The following is a 22,425-nucleotide window of genomic DNA, read 5'->3' as shown; positions in this document are numbered from 1 at the left end:
TGACATCTGAAGAGTAATATGTAAGAAGTAAGAGTAAGAAGTCAGTGTCCTACCCATGCAGGGTACCCTGGGATCGGAGTCCAGGCTCCATTACTGGGGAATTTCGGGCTTTGGATAAGTCACTTCCAGTTCCGGAAGGTGAACTTCAGGATAACCAATGGCACTGGCGAATATTCTCCACATCCTTCTCTCTCGTAGTCTGGGACCGGAGGTGAGAGCTGCTAACAGCAGGGAATGGGGCAGTCCTGTCTGCCCAGAAAGGGTGAGAAGAAGCTGCTGCAATCTAGATCTTACACTGACTGACACTGACTGACGAGGGCAAGCCACCGGGCAATCAGCCCGGCTTGGTCACCTGCTCAGCCCTGATAGATGCCAGTTATTAACACAGGCCCCGTTTTTACAGATGCTTAAAATGAGGTCAGGAAGGTGAGCAGTGTGACCCGAGCCCCAGGGGTGGTAAACGGTTGGAAGGGAGGATCGTCAAACCATTCGCAGCACCCCTTGGCATCTCCAGACTCTCCAGGGTTCTCCGTAGCACTGCATACTTTTCCTGAGCCCAACCAGGCAGAAGCCTGGGGTTCCCCCCAAGGGCAAGCTGCCCCAGGACTCTGAGCCGCTGAGGGTGTGCTGGGGAGGGACTGCCAGGCGGGGGCTCGACAGACAGGTGTTCCTCCCGGTCGGGACCCGCCCTGGCAGTACCTCGACACCCCTCTCGCGGCCCCTAGCTCCACGTATGCAAAATCGCTGTTTTGCATGGGCCCAGGGCCAAGCGCGGGGGCCCTGCCAGGGGGCGTGGCCGAGGCCCCCGCCCCGCACCGCGTGCTCACCTGGGGAGTGTGCTAAGCCTGGCCGCCGCCGAGTGCTGCCCTAGCCGGAGCAGCGGAGCGCGCGCGACGGAGGTGGCAGCCGCTCCCGCAAGTGGCGGCAGCAGCGGCGGCAGAGGGCGGGAGGAAGGAGACCCTGGCTTCCCCGGGGGCCAGGCTGGGGCAGCCGAGAGGGACCTGGGGGGGCGCTGGCTTTGGCCCCGCCTGGGGCAGGATGGTGAATCTGGAGCCCTTGCACACAGGTGAGGGGCGGGGTGAGTGAGTTCTGACAGGTGTCACTGCGCGTGGGAAGGGACCAAGGACAAGGACACCACTCGCGCCGCGCGAGGGGCTGTGGGGGGGGCTAACCCCCGGGCAGCCAGGAGAGGGCGATGTGGATAGCGGGTCCTTCCGGGCAGGGAAGGATAGGTCGGTGTTGGGGGCGGGGAGGGGGTAAAAGAGGCAAGTTTGGAATATGAAACCTTGGAGTACAATAAAGAGGGGCTTGAAGTTCCTGAAGCCCCAGATCTGGGGAGTTAGACCGTGCGTGGGCCTTGGGTGTGCTGAAAAGTGTTGGAGTCCCAGGAGGTTGCAGGAGATGGGTGGTTCACTCACTCAGCTAGGGTGTGGACCTGGGAGTGCATACGTGTATCCACATGCTGCGTGTTTGGTGTCCGGGCACCTGTGTGAAATGCAGGCAAAGTGGGCATGGGGGGTGCCTAGGGGAAGTGGGTAGGGCGGAGCCAACCCAAAGGCACACCTGGGGCAGATGCCATGCCACAGGATCATCATTGATTGGGACTTGTGCAAGCATGTGTTTGTGTGTGTCAGGAGTGTCTGACTGTCCCCCGTGTGTGTTGGGGGAACTGGTGGAGCAAACCCCAAGGAACCTAATGAGTCTGGGACCACACGTGTTCCAGATGTGTCTGGATGTGTTGGAGGCGTGTCCACTCACATTACCCATCTGTGCTGTGGCCTCAGTGCGTAGTAGCAGGCCTGTATCCTAGAGGGGATGGTGACAGGCACATCTGAGTCCAATATCCCATGAACTCCTTTCCTGAGGGCTAGGAGCCCAGGAAACAGAAAGGCCAGGATCAGTTTCCCCTACATGAACAAACGAGAGGTGAGTGTGGAGAGACCCACCATTCACTCTCGGATTCTTTCATCCACAGCTGGGCTAAGGATGCTCCTAAGCTAAAGGGTTGGACTTGGTGATTTGGGTTGAGGTGGGAACATCTGGCTGATGTTCTGATTAGCTGCCTGAGGTGTTAAGCAGGGAACAGAGTCAAAGTGGAAAAAGCTGGACCTAATTTAGCTACTCAAAGCCTGGCACCTTACCTCTCACACACAGTGCAGGGACCAAGTGATTTTTCTTTAGGACTTCAGGGTTGCTGCAAAGATTGTGTTGATTGTTCTAGAAGAGCAGAGAGGTAGAGAGGAGGAAGAGGAGAAAGAAAGCAGATCTTCTGAACCACTCCATAGAGCAGAATAAGCTAGATCTTCCCATCTCCCAGCACTCCTGGAAACAGATATCAGTGGGGGCCCAAGGAGCCCGTGATGCCTAGTTCCACTGAAGCTGTTTCCCACCAGGGCTAAGTGCAAGGGCAGCCGGCGGAGAGATGTTGGCACTCAGTGGCTGGTGCCCCAGGATTTGCCAGGAAGGACTAGGTGAGGCTGAAGGAGCCATCCAGCTGGGTGTCGTCCAGTGTCTGAGGAAAGTCTTCAGATCCAAACACTACAAACAACTGAAAGCAGCTGGGGTCAGGGCCTCTGAGCAGGCATTTTATCCCCCACTTCCCATCAGGAAGGCCAGGGCTCAAATCGGAATTAGTCTTGTCCAAAGGTAGTTCAGTAGAAAGTGGGGCATTCTTTAGAACCGAGATCAGGGACTTCCTGGGGGGTTTTCCACCTCCCTGTCTACTGGAGGCTTCTCTTCTAGCCTGGGGAAGTGGGAGGAGGTGGAACAGCTGGATCCTGGCAGGGTAGCAGCCTGGGAACTGGGAGGATCTGATAGAGAGCAGGAGAGAAGAGAGGTTGGGAAGAGAAGGCCGAGCCCCTCCAACCATGCAAGCTCCAGGTGGATGCCTCTCAGAGATCCATACAGCTCTTTCGCTCTACATTGCTGTGGGCAGAGTGTGCTGAACCCAAGACGGGGTGCTTCCTCAGGATGGGGGCTCACCTACCTTTGTGTGTATCGCCTGATTGACCCCTCCACTTGTTTTGAAGGTCTCCCTGCCGCGTTCTTTCACCAGTGCCCCCCAGGGTTATTGGTCTTCCTCCATGTCACTCATGATGTCCTGGCCTCTCTGTGGTGAGTGCTCACCATTCAGCACAGGGCCGAAGGTTCTCTGGTTTAGAACTGCCTGTGCTATGTGTGCTTTCTCGGCTCACCAAGGGCTTCGTTGTCTTTTGAGACAAGGTCTTGCTACATAGCTCAGGTTTATCTCAAACTCAAATTAATCCTCCTGCCTCAGCTTCCCCGATTCTTGGATTACAGGCATAAACTACTATGCCAGGCTTTTGGGGTTGTTGTCAGGCTTTTCGGTGGGGACCCTGCTTGCTGTGTGTGTGGAGGGAGGGATCCCCTTCTTTCTTTGGACTGTCTCATTATAGTCACCCGGGTGGGTCTCTTAGCCTAGGGTCCTCTTAATTTTAGAAACCTGTCCCTCCATAGTAATCCTATATTCTGCCGCTCCTTAAAGACTGACATGGCCCTGGAATTCCCAACCTCAGGCCCCTAGGGATGCCTCCTGGTTGGTTTCCTGGAGTAGCATCACTGTGGAAGGAGGATGATAGCAGTCCACACACCTGGATAGAGACTTGCTCCTGGGTCCCCTTCAGAGGGCTCCATGACTGTGTGGCCCCTTGAGTCTGCTCCATGTTCTTTCTCTGATGGCCTGGGGACAAACTCTGATTCAGGTTGACCACAGCCTCCATTCTGTGTTCTCTGAGAACCTTTCACCGTGGAGCCTGGAGATCTGAAAGTGACGCAGGAGTTCTCAGAGACAGAGGGGGGCTTCCTGTGCTCAGGCCTAGAGGGACAGACAAGAACCAGTCAGCCAGAGGGTCCCAGTGTCTGGCCTTGCCGGTCTTTCTGTTTCTTACTGTCAGCTGGGGGAGGGAGGCAGAGTGTCCCAGACCTGTGCAAGATGGAGCTCAGGAATGCCATTTGGGTCAAAAGGCCTGTCAGAGGGAGGGAGAGGGAAAAAAGTCTACACCAGAAGAGTTGGAGCCTTAGCTGGCTCAGAAGCGGCGCTTCAGGGTCCCAGGAAGAAGTCTGCCTTGTAGAGGGACCCACAAAAGCAGGTGTTTGAGGAAAGAACCCAGATGTGAAGTCTAATCTCTTCCTAGGATAGGAATAGGGACAATGGTGGGGGTGAGGGTGGGGAGGGTGTCCCATTTGCTCAGAATAGCCTGGACTCTGGAGGACACTCAGTCTGCTGCCCCTGGAGAGAGCACTGCCTTGGGGCTTGTGTTTCCAGGTATCTGTTGGGGGAACTACTTCTGACCAGGCTACAGGAAAGCCAGGCCACCTTCACTCTGTGACAGTGCCAGATGAGGCAGATTGGGGTCTACATGAGGTATCTGGGTGCTTATGCTCAGCCGCTGAGCCTCCTCAGGGAAGGGAGGGTGGCAGAGAGCCGACTCAGACTAAGATAAGAGCACAGCCGAGCTGGCCCCACCCCACACCTCTCTCACTCACCCCCGGCAGTGCAGTCCGACAGGCGAAGGGTTACTGCCAGCCAGCGTCTCAGGGAGTTTCGGTGTTGGCCCATTTTTAGGCTGAGACCCAAGGGTTCGTCCCACCCATCAGCATCAGCCTCCTACCCAACAAGAACAGGTTCTTAGCATCTGAGCACGCTGGGGATGCAGGAAGGGAGAAGGTTTCCAGGATGTCTCACCCGGCCCCTCCAGAAGTCCCACCCCCTGCCTGGAGAGTCAGGCTGTCCCCAGGTCAAGGCAGCGTGAGAGGGGCCTTGGATGTCTTTAGAGATAACTTTTGGACACGATCAAGACTGAGCGTTAAGTTTATTTAAAGGACAGTGAGAAAGCCTCTTGGTGTAGAGCGATGGAGGAAATGGGTGTTAGAGGAAAGTTGGGGAGTCGGGCGACAAAATAAGGCTCAGCTCAGAAAACTACCTGTTTAAGTCAGTCCTCGTGGTGGAGGCGTGTATTCCCAGCTCCTCCTGGGAGGCTAAAACAGGAAGATCGCAAGTTCAAGTCCTGCGTGACCTAGAGGGAATGCAAAGCTAGCCTGGGCAACATTGAGACCCTGCCTTAAAATAAGGAGAGCTCACCGGGCAGTGGTGGCGCACGCCTTTAATTCCAGCACTCGGGAGGCAGAGGCAGGTGGATCTCTGTGAGTTCGAGGCCGGCCTGGTCTCCAAAGCGAGTTCCAGGACAGGCTCTAAAAGCTACACAGAGAAACCCTGTGTCAAAAAGCAAAACAAACAAAAAAAAAAAAAAGAAAAGAAAAAAGAAAAAAAATAAGGAGAGCTCTGGGAATGTCTCAGTGGTTGCAGGAATAAGACTATAATCCTATTTCCAGTAATGCACACACCAAGCTGTCTGAATGTCCAGAGTTTGGAATAAGCTGATTTGGGAATTCCGGCTGTCACTGCAGCTTCACTTTCCTCCAAGCTTTTCCTGTTCCCATGAGCAGTTTTCCTCTAAAGGCAGAGGCCGAGCATTCTAATGGCCTCCTTGGTGAAGGACCGTCACAGAGGTGCAAGACTGAAAGCCACAGATGGCCTAGGGAATTGGGAAGGGCTAAGGGTGGGGTCTGACCAGGATGCAAGAGGGGCCTGGAACTCATGTCTAAGCCCATGCCATTTAGTAGGCACCCACTTTACTTCCAGTCATCATTTCATTCGGTCTTGTCCATGTCCCTGGGAGGTGTGTTCATCATCCCTGGTTCTGGGTGAGGAAATTCACATTGTCATTTGTAGCTAGGGTCCCTTGGCTTCTTAATGCTGGCATTGGATTACACTTCTGGTTTGTCTGCTGCCCAAACCCATGCTCCGAAGTCCTGAATTCTGCCTCTACTAAAGCAGGTTCAAAACCAGCAGAGACTTTCCTTCTGTGAACAGTGGCAGTGGCCCCTGCTGGGTCTACATAGGCATGCATATACTGTCTGGAAAATTAACATCTGCAGCAGGAGAGACTAAGGTTCAAGGAAAGCCTCCCAAATGCAGAGCAGAGGGGGTGTTCCTGAGACTTCCATGACCCCCCAGTGCAGCATGGCCGTCTAGAAAGGCCCTGCAGAGCTCTCACTATATACGGGGGTATCTTCCTTCTATGAGCAGTGTCCTCCAAACCATAGGGACTCCTAGAGTGACCTTATTTCTCCCCCTACTTCCGATGCATTTGCTGGTGTCTGCATCTCTGCTTTGCCTGGCACCACAGTCACTTCATTACAGAGCTGTAAATACGTGTAAGAGCTCCACATATTAGTGCCACACCAAAAAGAAAGGGGGCAGCGCTTGCTCTCCTCTGTTCCTGGGGCAGAGGTCCACTCTTTCCCCTCATCCTGATCATCTCCAGACCTCCGATGTCTGCTGTGCCAACTGCCTGATTACCTGATGCAAATTCAGGCTGCCTCTGTGCCTGGGATTGGCTGAGGAGTCTCCTATGCAAATGAACTCAGCAAGACTCGATCTGGTTTGAAAGAGTTAGAGAGCGGCCCCAGAGAAGAGGGTGCGGTGGGGGTGAGGAGGGGGGGGTCCATACAATTTGAATAAAATATTCTCTGTCTTAAACGGCAGGATTTGGATGGTTTAATAAGGAGAGGAGCTGAGAGAGTGAGTTCAAAGTTGCCTCTTTCTTTTCCTCAGCTGACCAGGGAGGAGGTTTAGGGCCTCTTAGGTGGTGGCAGCTATCGGTTATGGGTAAATGTTTAATTTATTGCAATGGAGCAGAGTGGAGAGGCCAGAGCAGCAGCACTCAGGGGCTGACATGGGACCCTGAGCAGGTTTGCGTTCTCAGCTGAGCAGTTTGGAGGAACGGAGAGCAGGGAAGGAGCCTGAAAGGGCAAGGTCTCTAAGAAAGGTGGCAAGGAGGCAGGGTTGATTTCCCAGGTAGTGCACTGATCTCTGAGACCCAGACAGACAGCAGAACTGGGGACAGAAAGGTAAGACGGGCAAACTTTGGTTAAATATACTTACCTTCTAGGGTAGCCTTTTACCTAGAATGGGGAGTGAAAGAGTGTTGTTTGATTTGTATTTATCATTATTTTATTATTTTTTGAGACAAAGTCTTCTCTAAGTTTAAGACTGGCCTGGAAGTTAGGGTCTTCTTGACCTAGCCTCCTGTGTTTATAGACACGTACCACTACATCTGGATTTCTAGTAAACTTTAAGAAGATACATTCCCCTAATTCCAAAAGAAATTAAGGGTGGAGATGGGCAGCCCCCCCTCCAGGTCCTTATCCTTGTTAAATTTTATCCACTATGTCCAGGTGAGGGGAGGGTGCTGATGGGTGGGTGATACAGAAGGTGAGAGACCCTGCAGTAGCTATGAAGAAATGGAGGAAAGAAAGCCCAGGCTAGGAAGCTATCCCAGAAGGAGGAGATTTGTACGTCCAAGCTTATGAATATTCTAATGGCTGTGCGTTTGGGAATTTGAAAGTCTGATGGTTGTGGTAATTACACATTCATCTTTGCTGTTTAGTTAAAGCCACGTATGTCACAGAAAGAAAAATGGTGACCTGTTATTAAAGTCAGTCGTGTTTTTCCTGTAGAGATCAAGATGAGTGGGGATGTCGCAGATTCAACGGATGCCCGCAACACTTTCAGCCAGGTGGAGTCAGGTAAGGTGTTCTCTTCTGGGGGTGAGTGGTTAGGAGACACTGTCCAGCAGTGTGGTATCTCTTGTTGTTCAGCATTTCAGATCCCAAAGCTGGATCATGGGCCCTGAGGACCTCTCTGGAGATACCAGTGCATGGGTCTGGGGCCTTGGAAAAATAGATATTGACCTTGATAGAGCAAGCTTCTGTAACCAGGCCAAGAAGGAGCCAGAGCCTTGGGGGAAAAGGACAAAAAGTTATCAGGGAAAGTCACTCTTGTAGTGCTGGACATCAAACCCAGGGTTTTGCAGATGCTAGGCAAGCAGCATTCTGCCACTGTATCCTGTGATGTGTGTGTGTGTGTGTGTGTGTGTGTGTGTGTGTGTGTGTGTGTGTATGTGTATGAGACACATACACAAGCACATTAAACCCAGAGCTTTGCCATGGTAGGCAAATGCTCTACCACTGAGCCATACTCCAGCTCTTTAATTTCATTTTGAGACAAGGTTTTGCTAAATTGCCCAGACTAGTCTTAAACTCACTATATGTCTCATTAAAAAAAGACTTTTAATTTTGTTATTATTATGTGTGTGTAATATGTATGCATGGGTGCACACATGTCAGAGGACAACTTCGCAGAGTTTCTTCCGCCTTTATGCGGGTTCTGGGGATGGAACTCGGGTCCCGAGGCTTGTGCAGCAGGCACCTTTATCCACTGAGCCATCTCACTAGGCTGCAGTTCATGCCTTGACTTGCCGTTCTAACACAGAAACAACAGGTCAGCTCCGGAAAGAACCTGTCTTTGATAGATGCAGACCAGGGTCTTCCATCCCTAAATCTGTTTTTCTGTTTGGTTTCTCTGTGTAGCCCTGGCTGTCCTAGAACTACCTCTGTAGACCAGGCTTTCCTTGAACTTACAGAGATCTGCTGGTCTCTCCCTTTGAGTGCTGGGATCAAAGGCATGTGCTACCATACCCGGCTTCCACCCGAGGTTCTTAACAGTCTTTCATAAAGAACTAAGCAAACGGGCCTGTGTACAAGTGTTGGCCTTCTGAATGGCATGTGTGTAGCTGGTATGTGAGCTCTGAGAGGGACTGGTGCCTAGACATGACTTTGTCTTGTGAAGAAAAGAACGGAGACAGGAAAGAATTGAGATGTTTCTTTCTTCTCTCTTGTTTCCACCATAGCCCAAGCCTTGGTTTGAAAATGCAGTGTAATTAAAAAGAACTTGAAGAAAGATAACTAGAAAGATAACATTAATAGCCTCCCAACGAGGCCCCAATTAGTGTTTCATCTGGATCGTTAGAGACTCAGAAGTGAGAAGGGGAAGAGAATCGATGGCCGCCAAAGCTAAAGTCTATCAACTGTTCTGGAACATTTTAGTTTTAGAAGCTAAAAGAGTGACAAGACAGTTGAGGGGGGAAGTGGGGAGGGCTCATCTTAGAATACACTTGCTTCAGATTTTCCTGCTCTTCAGTTTAACTTCGAAACAGTGTCTACTTGTCTGGGTAGCAGTGCATGCAGAGCTACAACCGTCTGTATGTTCTGCTCTGTGTGGAGCAGCTGGACTAAAGCGTGTAGACTAGGTGCACCCATTTTTCAGGGCGTTGTTCACCCCACCATACTGGTGATGGAACTTAGTACTTCTGCGTAGTAACCAAGCACTCTACCACTGACTATATTCCTCGCCTTACTTACTGCTCTTATCTATTTATTTGTTTTTACACAGTGCTTTGCTAAGTTGTCCTGGAACTTGCTCTGTAGCCCAGGCTGGCCCCCAACTTACAATCCTCCTATCTCAGCCTCAGCTGGCATTACAGGCCTGCTTCATTATCAAGCCTGACTTTGGTCAGTTTGTTGGTGTCGTATGTGTTACTAAGGTTGGTGGAGAAAGGTAATCGTTCTTAGTTTCCTTCCATCTCAAGAAGCTGAGATGAGCTCTGCTGAAGGTGCTGGGGGCTATGCATGTACTAATCCTCTACCCTAGACAAGAATGGAGTCCAGAGCTGTGGTTCTAGAGAAACTGTCCTTTTCCTGGAAAAAAAAAAAAAAACAACTCTGCTCCCCCAGGCTCCATTGGCCTGGACACAGTTGAGCAGTGTCCCCATTGGAAAAAGACCACCCTTATTGCTGGAACTGGGCTTTGCTATCAGTTATCCTGACCAAGTTGGGGATCAGTGTGAGGAGTCGGAGTGAGACCCGGAACCCTGACAGTGAGCCAGGAAGGTGGGGCTTCACTGTAGGAGGAGGCCAGGAAGTCCAATGTGCTATGTGTTGCCTGGGCAAATTCTAACCTCCGATATGGGACTATGGGAGCTGTGTAGTAAGAGGATTGAGGGAGAGGGAATCCGGGATGAACTAGGACTGTCAGAATCCATCCTGACCCACTGCCCACCTCACCTGACTCTTGCCTCTTCAGGAGGCAGACCTTTGAAGGGCATGGTTTCAAACAGACCTGCGATAAAAAGCTGGCAAACAAGCCAGGCAGGGTGCTGCTTTTCTGTAACCAACACTCACAGGCTGAGACAAGAGCGTTGACAGTCGGAGAGTTCAAGCCCAGTCCTGACTATAAGGAGTTCCAGGCCAGCCTGGGCTACATACTGAGTTCCTGCCTCTCCCTCCACGCCAAGAAAAAGCTACAAACAGAACAGTCTAGGCGGGAGCCCAACCATGCCATATACCCAAGGAGTCTGGCATACTTAGGTGGAGCCTCCATCTCTCACTCTCCCCAGACCCTGCCCCTGAGAAAGCCCACCAAGCAGCGGCTCCACCCCCGAGGGAGGGAGTTTAAGATCCGTCCCACAGACTTTCCCTGGTGGTTTCCCTTCATGGCTTCTCCTCTTTCCCAGGACCACCCGGGAATGTTTTGCTCAGATTAAACCTGGACTTATTAATTTGGCCTGATGTTATTTAGTGCGTCGGCGGAGCAGCTTAATATGAGGGTACGGAAACTTTTCAAGAACCACTTGCTAGCTACCTGATTGGATCATTTATCCTTGTCACGGGGACAGGATAAAATGAACGCTGTCTTAGCGGGTAGGCTGACAGTCAGCTGAGTCTAAAATCTAAAATCAGTCTAAAATCCTTCACCACTGTCTTGTTGTTGTTTTTGTTTTATTGATTTGAGACAAGTTCTCACTATGCAGCTCTGGTTGTTCTGTGACTAGATGTGTAGACTAGGATGCCCTTGAACTCACAGATTCCCCCCCCCCCCCCCACTGTCTACTGAGTGCTGGGATTAAAGGCATGTGCCACGGTCTTTTTGTATCACAGAAAGTGCAATTAAAAGTGCCTGGTGCCTGTGGAGGTCAGAAGAAGGTGTCAGATCCCCTGGAGCTGGAGTTTTGGCACTGGGAATCAAACCTAGGTCTTCCACCTCTCCAGAGCTTTCTTGCTCTTCCGTAAGCCCCTTGGGGGCTTTGCTCAGTGGTAGGATTAATGCTTAGGTGATCCTAAATTAAGGGCAAGGAAAAAAGAAGTAGCCAATTAAAGCAACCAAACTTCCTGGAAAGTCATTCTGACTCTTTTTTTTTTTTTTAACTGTGGAAAGCTTATTACCAGTTACAATGGTTACCAACTTAGTTTAATGGTTCCCTTTGAATTTTTAAAAGACACATTCACCTCCCCAGCAGGGCATGAGTTAATGGGTGGTTTGTCTCTGGGTTTTAAAGGAACTATAAGCAAAGATGACCTAGAAAATCCCCTGTATACTGGAGAGCACCCATAGGATTGTGTGAAACCCCTGGGGCATTGGGGTTGGGAGCTGGGGAAAGGAAGTGAGTTGTCGGGTCCACTCTGAGTTGGCGGGAAATCCTTGGAGCGCTTTCTCAGACCTGCAGGGCAATTTATCCTTCCCCACCTTTCTGCACAGTGGAGAACAAAATGCTCTGGAAGCCCTGTCTCCACACCCCCTCTAGACTCCCTTCCCACAGCAGATATTGAAGCCTACCTCCTCCTCCAGCTGCCAGCCGTTGTTAATTTGCTAATTCCTGTTACTCCCTCCCTGCTGCGACTTCACTCTGTTTTATTTATCTTGCAGTACTGGGAATTGAACCTAGAGTCTCAGGCATGCTAAGCAAGTGCTCTCCCATTGACCTGTACCCCTAGCCATCTTGTGTGCACGCTTGCAAATGCATGCCCATGGAGCCCAGAGGATGCATCTTTCCTCAGCTGCCAACCACCGTGTTTTCATATAGGGTCTCTCACGGGTTTGCTTAATCGGCGAGGCTAGCCAGCCAGCAAGTCCCTAGGCTCTTCCTGTCCGCACCTCTGCCCAGCTCTGGGATTACAAGAGCATGCCACAATGTTTTATTACAGAGGTTCCAGGGACTGAATTCCAGTCCCAGTGGAGCACTTTGCCAAGCCAGCTGTCTGTCTGTCTGTCTGCTTGGTTTTGAGGCCATCAGACTAGCCTAAAACTCACGAAGCTCAGCTGGCTCTTCAGGCAGGCTCTCTGCCTCAGATCTCATCTCCTCCTCTCAACAAAACAGTTGAATAAAAATATAGTCTTACCAGGGCTGGAGAGATGGCACAGTGGTTAAGAGCACGGACTGCTCTTCCAGAGGACTTGAGTTCAATTCCCAGCACCCACACGGTGGTTCACAACCATCTGAAACTCCAGTTCCAGAGAATCTGATGCCCTCTTCTGACTTCTGAGGGCACCAAGCATGTACACATGGTACACACACACACACACACACACACACACAGAGAGAGAGAGAGAGAGAGAGAGAGAGAGAGAGAGAGAGAGAGAAAACATTCACACATAAAGTGAATTTTAAAAAATATAACCTTACCCACATTTCAAAAGCCATCAGGCTATCACTGACAGCCCCCACCACTAGCACAGCTGACTTTTGGCCATGATGATCATTTGTAGCCTCAAACAGCAGAGAAGAAAGACAAAGCCAAGGTTTCAGGAGGAAGGGAGGAAAGGCCCATCATGACATATGCCCCCTCCTGCCTGGCCACATGTAAAAGCTCAGACATCATCTCATTTAAGTCTTATAGTAAACATAGACGTGATTAGCCCTATTTTCCCCAACAAGGAAATTGTGGCTGAGAGGGGAAAATTAACTTGTTTGGAAGCCAGAATGGGACTCATACTGTGTGATACCATGAGCTTTTCATCCTGGCTCTGCCATGAACTGACTGCATATTTGGCCAACATTCCTACACGGACCTTTAGTTTCTTCTTTACAAAGGAAGGCTTTGGACTAGATCGGCAGGGAAGGCTGGCATGTAAAGTCTGCTTTCAGCATGCTTTCCCGCCTGTTTGCACCTCTCTCAGGTGCATGTAGGTCTCCCAGCGAGTTGAGCGCCTGCTCACAGCCCGCTTCCTCCCAAGTCTCCCCAGCCAGCTCTGCTCCTCTGCTGCCTCCCGCTGTGTGCTGTGTGGACTCCCATCCTAGTCTCTGGTCTAGCTGGCAGTCCCATGACCACTGTGACCTCCACTCTGCAGCCTGTGCTGGGCTCTGGAGTCCCTGCCCCCCCGGGAGCTTTCCTTCAAGGACAAGGATTTCTGGTGCTGTGGACAGCCGTGATAACTGGGGTCTGTTTACCAACCCAAGACACAAAGCCCTTCCTGGAGCCAAAGTGTGCTTGCTGGATGTCTTATGTTAGGGTTTCTATTGCTGCAATGAAAACAAAGGCAAGTTGAGGAGGAAAGGGTTTATTTCAGCTTAAATGTCCATATTGATGTTCATCACTGAAGGAAGCCAGGACAGGAACTCAAACAGTGCAGGAACCTGGAGGCAGGACCTGATGCAGACAGAGATCATGGAGGGGTGCTGCTTACTGGCTTGTTCACATGGCTTTGCTCATCCTGTTTTCTTATAGAACCCAGGACCACCAGCCCAGGGGTGACCTCACCCATAATGGGCTAGGCCCTCCCCCTCCCCCATCAATCTCTAATTAAGAAAATACAGCTGGATCTTATGGAAAGGCTTTCCTCAATTGAGGCTTCTTACTTTCAGATGACTCTAGTTTGTGTCAAGTTGACATAAGACTAGCCAGCACACTGGGGATCAGAGGGAAAGAGGAAGGTCAGCTGCTTCTGCTGGTGAGCAGTGAGGGTCTAGCCTGGGAAAGAACACTCCCCCGCTCCTCCTTTGGGAATCAGTATTCATCACACTGGAGGGGAGGGAGGGTTCTGGGCTTTGTCATTCATTTCTCCCAGTTGAGACATCCTTGTCTTATCTGTGAGACTGAATGACTAACATCTGTCTGCGATCTAGAACCACCCAGAAGACTCAGTTGTCTGGTGGCCCAAAGAACTTCCAGTAGGGCTTTAAACATGATGGGCATGTCTTTCCAGGAGAGGACCAGTAAGGCGTAGAGAGATTAGTGGTCTCCTCAGGCCTTGAGGAAGAGTAGTGATGCCCCAGGACTGACTTTTGGGCAGAGGTCTGCTCCTTTCTGGAACTCACACAGGTATCCACCCTCCCGAGTTCCCGGGGAACTAAGCTGAGGATTGCCACCAAGAGGTGAGGTTCCAGGGAAGACTAGGAAGGAGGCTGTGGGAGATGAAGGTAGCTGTCAGTTCCTATGTTAGTAAACTGGTCTTTCAAAAGCTGGAAGGGCAGGAGAAACCCAGAGGTGCTTGAGGATCAGGTGAGACTCTGGGACTGTGTGTAAAGAGGCTCCTCTTGACACCTGTTCTAAGGAGACTCGTGTGTGAGCGCGTGTGCACACATGTCCTGCCTGCTTATGACTAAATGAGAGTGGGTGTGAACACACCTTGAAAAGGCCACACCACCACAAAAACACCGTCTATCACACGGTCGGTAATTAGGAAGCGTGCTATTATCGAGAGACATGGGGAAAGTGCCCGGGACTTGTTTCCTTGTGGTGATGGGACGGGGGGGGGGGGGGGGGGGGGGGGGGGGGGCTCTGCAAAAATAAAGCAATGAGAAGGGTGTAGCTGGTCTCTAGGGCTGAGCCCCAGTCTTTCTCAGGTCCATTCCTCCCATCCTCACTTCTGCAGAACCAGGATGGGTTCCTGACAGCTTTAGGATTCTCAGAGGACCTCTTACTGTGCCTCCCATGCCCTTTGAAAACATTCAGAACCGTCCTTGGGAAGTGAGAGCCCCTGTTACAGAGAGCTCCTATTCTCCTTGTTGTTTACTTGTTTTCTATTCCTAAGAAAAGCCAAACCCACGGGGGTTGGGGGGTTGGGGGGGTGGCACACACCTTTAATCCCAGCACTCTGGAGGCAGGGACAGGTAAATCTCTGAGTTTGAGGCCAGCCTAGCTCTACAGAGAGAGTTCCAGGAGAGCCAGGGCTATGCAGAAAAACCCTTGTTTGGACCCCCCCCCCAAAAAAAACCCCAAACTTTCTCTTGGCTCCTTATTCATATAGGAATTGATTTCAGTGTCTGAAGTTCATGGACAACTCTTGTGCTGTAGTCTCTTGTTTTGGCTTGCTTCAGAGTGGCTCCCATCTCACCTTGTTTCCGGTTTCTGTGACAGGGAAATTAGAAGGTAGTGATTCACCACCCAGGCTTCCAACTGTGACTCTGTTTGCCGAAGGTCTCCAGAGAAGTGGTCTACAGTGCCTGGATTTGCCTACTGGACTCCAGCCCTTGGAGAATTGTAGCAAAGAGAACAGCCCCAGTGGTAGCTCAGACCCTGAATGACTTCCGGAGATAGTACTGCTCATCTGTGGGGTGCGGGAGGTGGGGGGGGGGGTAGCCAAGGCTTGATCGAACAGCTGGTGGTCCTACCTACACCACTCTCTTCCTCGTGGAGGTCTAATTAAGGAAATGGCTTCCTTCCTCTCCAGCATAACAGGGGGCAGGTTGAGGATAGAGACAGGGCACGTGTGAGCCATCTTTACCACCTGGCTTCTCTTCCTTGCCTCTGAGTATATTCCTGTTTCCCAAACGGTCCCAAATGGAGGGCCATTTGTTTTTTCCAGTCTGTCACAGATCAGTATCCAGTCCTGCTGTGTTGTGATGGCATTGGGTGAGACACTGGGGTCTGACCTAAGAAGACCTCTTTTAGCAGCATCCAAACAGCTCTACACCCATGTCAACAGGAAGCCTCTTGGTGTGCTACTAGCATTTCTAAGGTCTTACTCACTCTTGCAGTTTGTACCTGACCACGGGCCTTAATGCAAGTCTGCAGACCAGCCTTGGCTGGTGGGCCACACTTGGAGGTGCGCTGCTTAGGAACGCTTTGTGATTGGCAGAAGGAGATACCTTGCCTTTGACCCCCTTGAGCAGTGGGTACACTGGAACCTGGGCACATCTTCCTATGGCCTCGATCTAGAGATGGTCGACATGGGTGGGTGACGTGGGGGCTCCAGTAGGAGACAGGCGTCAGTATATTCATGAAATGCATGGCACCTTGTCTTGGGCACGCAGGGAGATGGGGTACTGAGCAGTGTGTCCAGGCCACTGCAGCATCCTGGGCCTTTATCCTTTAGCAAAACCCTCCTCCTCCTCAAGAAACAGATGAAGATGGGGCTCCAGGGACAGGGGAGTTTCAGGCAGCACCTGCTACTGAGGCCCATTTCTAAGCCGTTTGCTATGGAAGGGGGCCCTGCCCGGGACAAGAACAGGAAGGGATGAGGAGGCTCCACTTCTCTCCCATTCCTTCTCCCAACAGCCTCTGGTTTGGGGGGCACAGGCACCGATTCAGAGCTGAGTGTACTTACAGGGGAGCTATATGAATCGTCCCAGCTGGGACTAAGTTTTCCCTTATGTGAATCTTAAATGTCCAGGGAAGAGCAGGGCAGGGTTAAAGTATGACCAAGACCCTCCTCGAAGGTGGCCAGATGGTATACTTAGGGACTTCAGCCACCAGCAGTTCAAAGTGTCCCTCCTGAGTTCTCCAGAGACCCGTGAGCTCACTGGTGGTGGTGGTGGGGGTCATGGGTTAAGGGCAGGGAGGGGAGGCCTTTGTGCCAAGGCAGGCGCCTGGGAAACAGAGCTGTGGGCATCTCCCAAAAAGCACCAGCGAAACACTGTTGTTGACTCAAACAATAATAGGTGCTCATTTGCATGGTGTTTTACATATAGGTTCCATGCTAGGTCTTTCATCTCCTACCACTACAACAATGGCTCCCCCCACCCCCTCCTGAATCCATTTCCGGGGGGTTTCACTGTGTCCCCTAGAATCTAGAACCTCTCCCCCACCCTCCCACCCCTCCCCCACACATATACCTACCCAGTCCTTGGCTTATCCCAGAAAACACAGTGGCTGGCCTTGCCTGGGTGTGCCTGGTCCAAGTTTGCACTAGAGCAGGTAGCCTGGCAGGTCTGACCCAGCAGGTGACCTCAGGTATGGATGCCCCCCCACCTGCCTGCTGTCAGTTCCAACAAGGCCCCCAACAGTGGGCTTGTCCACTCCCCACCCTTGTTCAGGCTGGGAAGAGAATAGAAAAAGTCAAACCTGGGAGCCCAGAAGAGGTACAGAGAGGAGAGGAAACCGGGTGGTTGCTATGACAATGGGGTCCTGCTCATCATTTGCATAGGGTGATGATTTCCATACTGCAGGGTGAATTTCCATATCCCTGCCTCAAAGCCTGTTGGGGTGGGGAGGGGGAGAAGGGAGAGGTCATTTGAAATTCAAATGAGGCTGATTAAGGTTTTCTTGAGGAGGGAAGCGTGGACAAAAGGGGTTAAGCTGGCTAGCAAATGTTGGCTCAAGGGCTCAAAGTTATCAAAGGGAGGCGTGCCCAATGCTTGCTAACTCCCTGGCAGCCTATTACCCCAGACCCTGGGAACCTGCCTGTGGATGTTCTGACTACCTAGCCAGACAGACTAGGTCTCTATCCCCTCCTGTTCCCTCTTGGTGGCCTGAGCTCATGGGTCAGGACCACTGAATTGTAGTAGTTCTGGGTTCTGACCTTCCTTCCTCTGATGGCTTCACGACTGGTCATGTCTGGGTTTTTATTGTCTGAGAAACAGTCTCTGTAGTTTGTTGGCCCAAGGAGATGAGAGGACAGCTGAATTCTGGACTCATCTTTCCCACTACACCGTCTAAACAGGCAATGCCCCTCTTTGAGGCTGTGTTTGTGTCTTGGGGTGAAGAATGGCGAAATTGAAGTTCTCTCTAGCCATGGTCAGCCCTAACTCACAGGAAGGGTGTGCACACCCCAATGTTTTCCAGGCTCTTGGAGTGATGTGAATGGCTCAGAAAGGACTCTGCTGCTCTCTAGCCTCCTCTGACCTCGGGGTCATTAGTTACAGGCTTACTGCTCATTGCTCATTATTTAAAGGCTTTCTGCTCATTTTTCTCATCTATAAAATGGGGTTAGTAATAGTATCTACCTCACAGAGCCTCTGTGAGGATCAAAGTTTGTTTGTAAAACACTTAGAACAATGCTTGCCAGTTAATAATGTCATTTGTTAGTATTCATCCCTGGAGGACAAAGTGTCCATGCATGGGTGCAGTGACCTAATAGCCAATCCAGGTGACCTCTATTAGAAGCATGGACTCTGTCTCCTAATCAAGCTGCTCTGTGGTCCAGGACTCCGGAGTTAGAACCATGCTTCAGTGACTCCTGGGTAGTCACGTGGAGTGTGTGTGTGTGTGTGTGTGTGTGTGTGTGTGTGTGTGTGTGTACATGCCCTTGTGAGGACTGTGTTGGTCCTAGCTCAAGTATGTCTCCATCTCTCAGGAAATAGGGGCAAGAAGAAGGGAGGGATCTGAGGAAAGAGCCCTTTACCCCTCCTCCACCTAGTGCTGAGAGATGGGAAACTCAACAAGACTAAATGCTATTTAAAATTCTAGAAAAGCTAAGGCTTCTCTCTTTTGCCTACTAGAGTTACTGCAGCCGCTCCAAATGAAGTTTCAGTTGGCAGTAATATGGTGGCATTTGGATAGCCGGTCACTAACTTCTCTAGGATTTCATGTCCTTACCTGTAAATGACAAGTCTAGCCTCTCTGGGACTTATTGTCCTTACTTGTAAATGACAAGTCTAGGATCTAGAGTCTGTCTCAGAACTTGCTAAGTATCCAAGGCTGGACTTGAACTCCTGTCCTTCTTACTTCTATGTCCAAAGTGCTGGGATTACAGGCAGGTGTTGCCCTGCAGGTATCAGTTTTGACCTCATGAACACACAGATGACAGACATCATGCCTCTATGGTCTCCTCTGATTTAAAAAAAAATCATATTCAGTGTGCTGTATTGATGTGTGCATATTGAATATGGCTACAATAGAGGTCTCTTTCACAGAGCATCTTTAACTGCCTTTGAATACAGACTTTACTATTTTTCCAGGGTCAGGAGACTCTGAGTATAGATTTTGATGAGAAATCTTAGATTGCTGGGTCCTACTTTCTTGCATCGGGGAACTGAGACCCTAGACCCTTTCTGAGCTCAGGATGCTCCTTCATCTTGGCCCTTGACCATCTTGCCCAGTGGATTCTTTTTATTAATGATTTCAGCATCAGTGTTTCACCAAGAAGAGATCTGGGGCAATGCATGGGTGCCCCAGAAATCCCTATCCGTAGCCCAGGCAGAGAAGGAGTGGGGATTATAGTTCCTAAGGTACCAGAAGACTGGTGAGATGGATTTCCCTTGTCAATGAATGACAGGAACAGTCGCAGTGGGCAGCGGGGAGGATACTGTGCTTCTGTTTGGCAGGGTCTGGCAAAGTTCCTTTGTGCCTATGGTATCACCCTCGGGCTCTTGACCTTTGGGAGAAAGGAACTGATGAGTAGACTTCAGATTCCTTTTTTTCTTTTTGAGATAGGGTCTTAAAAGCCCAGGCTGACCTTGAACTCTCTATGTAGTCAAGGCTGGTCTTGAACATCTGATCCTCCTGCCCCACCTTCTGAGTGCTAAGATATTAGGTTTGCACGACAACACATGCCTAGCAGGCTTCAGGTTTGACCTTATGAACACTCACACAGAGAACTCACACATCAGATAGCTCAATAGGCCATGTCTATTGAAGTCTTTGAGTTCTATTGTTCACATCTTTAGACTAGAGAAATGGGTATTTTAAATTGTGAAAAAACCCCAAGTCCACACACTGATGAGATTCTGAAGGAAACTTGAAAGGCCATGCAGTCCTAAAGCAGTGAGTAGCTCCTTTTAGAAGTGCTGGTTCTGACCATCAGTGGTTGACATGTAGTATTGATTTTAGGGAAAAAGATAAGGATGCTAAAATTCATTAGTGATGTCAGCCCTCGCCACTGTGTACATGATTACGGGCACGTGGAGAACGTCTCATCACCATCTACACCCTGACTGGACCAGGGATATGCAACTAGTGGAGAACTGAATCTTATACCTCCTAACTCCTAAGACAGTGCTCTTCTCTCAGTTCATCCTGGGTTCTGCTCTTCAAGCGGCTTCAAAGGTTCTCCTTCGGTTCCTTCTAGACATCTCCCCCTAAAGAGAAGGTTGCAGGGATGCTGTTAGAAACTTTTGTTTGTGTTATTTTTAATTATGTATCTGTGTCTCTGTGTGTGTATATGCATGTGAACACAGAGTCCTCAGAGGTTGAAGGTGTCAGATCCCCCTGGACCTGGAGTCATAGGTGGTTGTGAGTTACCTATCGGATGTAGGTGCTGAGACTTGAACTTGGGTCCTAGAGGATCAAGGAGTGCTCTTAAGTACTGAGCCATCTCTCCAGCTCCTAGGAACTTTTCATTTTCATGTCAAGAGGAGATTGAAGACTAGGGTGATGAACATTTGCAGTACATTCAGTAAATGCAGGGCAGCCTTGAAAATGACCCTCAGCCCACAGCCCATTCACAATGTGTTCTCAGGACAAAACCTTAGAAGGGGGCCATGCTGTTTAGTTCACTGGTGGAATTAGTTATTTATTTGTGTGTGTGTGTGTGTGTGTGTGTGTGTGTGTGTGTGTGTGTGTGTGTGTGTGTGGTGACAGAATAACTTTCCAAGGGCCTACCTTCATAATTGCTAGCTTAAGAAGTACCAGCAAGTTGTCAAATTGTCCTAAAGTGTCTCTGCAAGTCCTCCTGGGGTTATACTTGGGGAAGAGCTGCTGAGAACCATCCAGAAATGGGAGAGGCCCAGTCTCGTCGCTGAGTGCTCCTCACATTGTTTACCAGGCAGAAGTGAAAAATCCTGCTGGAACAGTTCTTGGTTTAGGCTTCCACCTCCCTCACCCAGAGAATTGTTCCCCAGGCAAAGTCACATCCCATGGCTGCCAAGGCCATGCAAAGCAGGAGGCCCATCAGTCTGGGTGTCAGCTCTCTCGGTTCAGAGGTGGGAGAGCAGGCCCTCTTCAGGGCCCAGCTCCTGGTGTTGGGGAGGCCTGGCAGGCAGCACAGCTCACTTGCTGGCCTAGTGTTCATCAGATACCAAGGGGCGGAGAGCTAGAAGCAGGAGCTGCCCCACAACTCACACCTCCTGCATTCTGACCACCCTGACCTAAGGGGAATCTACTTAGAATTCAGGGACTCAAGAATTCAATGTGCCTTTTGCCCTGTTTTGATCACCTCTGCTCTGTACGCTAGGATGTTGGCTTCTTATTCAATCCCAATGCCTTCAGCTGTGGCCTCTGCCATCTTACTCTGTTGAGAGCTTCTTGGTAGAGATGAGGTCTTGGGTAGCAGGCAGGACCGAGGTGATTCTGGAGTTGGGAAGCTAAGCTGAACCTTGGATGAATGCTCAGACATTCTCTGAGTTCATGCTGTTGGCAATGGAATTGTACTAGAGTGGGAAGTCACACCACATTAGGGTCAGAGAACTAGAGCTTTGGTCTTCCCTTGGGGATCATTCCCAACACATGCCAACACTTAAAAGCTTCTGTCACTGTGGGTGCAATGGCCCATGAGCCAACCCAGTGGACTGTCTCCTGAGCAGCCTGGGCTGGGCTGTAAATTCACTCTTGTTATGTCTACACATATCTCGGACTTGAGAGTTGTAAGATTGTTTCAGGGATACTTGAGACTCAGCGTCTTCATTTGTAAAGTGAAATAAATAATCAACCTCATCTTCCCTAAAGCCAAAAAATCTACCTGGGTAATCCCCCTGGGATCCTGGCAGGCCCAAGAGCCAAGGTTCCAACGAGTTTGCCTCACCTCTTGTTTTCTCTCTGTGGAGATCTCTTCCACCACAGATTCATAAAGACTGAAAGCTAAAAGAAGCTTGCAGAGACCCAGAAGGTGGCCCTTAACAGTTTAACATAGATGTCACCTATTCATCCCCAAGGTCACAAATAGGAGGTTCTGGACAAGCTTTGGGAGCCCTCTCTGCCCTGCCCCTCCCTCCCCTTCCTTCCATCACTAATCTTCTGTTTGTGTGTACAACAAACTGAAGGAGGCAGGCGAGCCTCACTGCATCTCAAGAGGCACAGGAGGACCAGGGAGAGGGGACCAGGGGCCCTTATACCCTTTGATCCACTGCATTCCATCCCGGGACTTCGAGAGGGAGAGAACTGTAGAGATCATTTGATAGCCCTTTGATAAATTAGTGATGTCTGCTTGGGTGTCCCCAGGGCCACAGCCACTGCGGGTTCCCCCGTGGATAATTCCAACAGAATTCCCCTTTACCCCAAGGTGAGGCCTGCTTTCCCATAAGCCCTACAGACCCTTGCTCTCTTCGGTTGGGTCTGGCTAAGCTTGCCTCTCTTCCACACCAGACTTCGGGAAGGGCAGAAAACAGCAGCTGGTTTCATCGCTTCTGCCTAAGCTGCTGCAGCAGCTTTAGATGACCCCTCATGGAGTCGTTTTTCAACTTTTACTTAAAAAAAAAAAAAAAAAGTTGGGCTGGAGAGATGGCTCAGAGGTTAAGAACACTGGCTGTTCTTCCAGAGGTCCTGAGTTCAATTCCCAGCACCCACATGGTGGCTCACAACCATCTGTAATGAGATCTGGCTCCCTCTTCTGGCCTGTAGGGATAAATGCAA

General features: G+C 50.5%; 1 protein-coding gene across 1 annotated transcript in view; it reads left to right on the top strand.

Moving 5' to 3' along the window:
* The first annotated feature begins 860 nt into the window (after positions 1-860).
* Positions 861-22,425, top strand: part of Pou2f3 (POU class 2 homeobox 3) — an 88,638-nt gene continuing 67,073 nt past the window's right edge. The window contains exons 1-2 of the mRNA XM_006981242.4: positions 861-1,066; positions 7,543-7,611. Coding sequence (XP_006981304.1) covers positions 1,039-1,066; positions 7,543-7,611 — 97 coding nt within the window. The 5' untranslated portion in view covers positions 861-1,038. The remainder of the gene's footprint in view (positions 1,067-7,542; positions 7,612-22,425) is intronic.

The sequence above is a fragment of the Peromyscus maniculatus genome, chromosome 7 (genome assembly GCF_049852395.1).
Source record: "Peromyscus maniculatus bairdii isolate BWxNUB_F1_BW_parent chromosome 7, HU_Pman_BW_mat_3.1, whole genome shotgun sequence".
NCBI lineage: Eukaryota > Metazoa > Chordata > Mammalia > Rodentia > Cricetidae > Peromyscus > Peromyscus maniculatus.
Note: the sequence above shows the minus strand (reverse complement) of the source record. Positions and strands in the feature narration are given on the sequence as shown.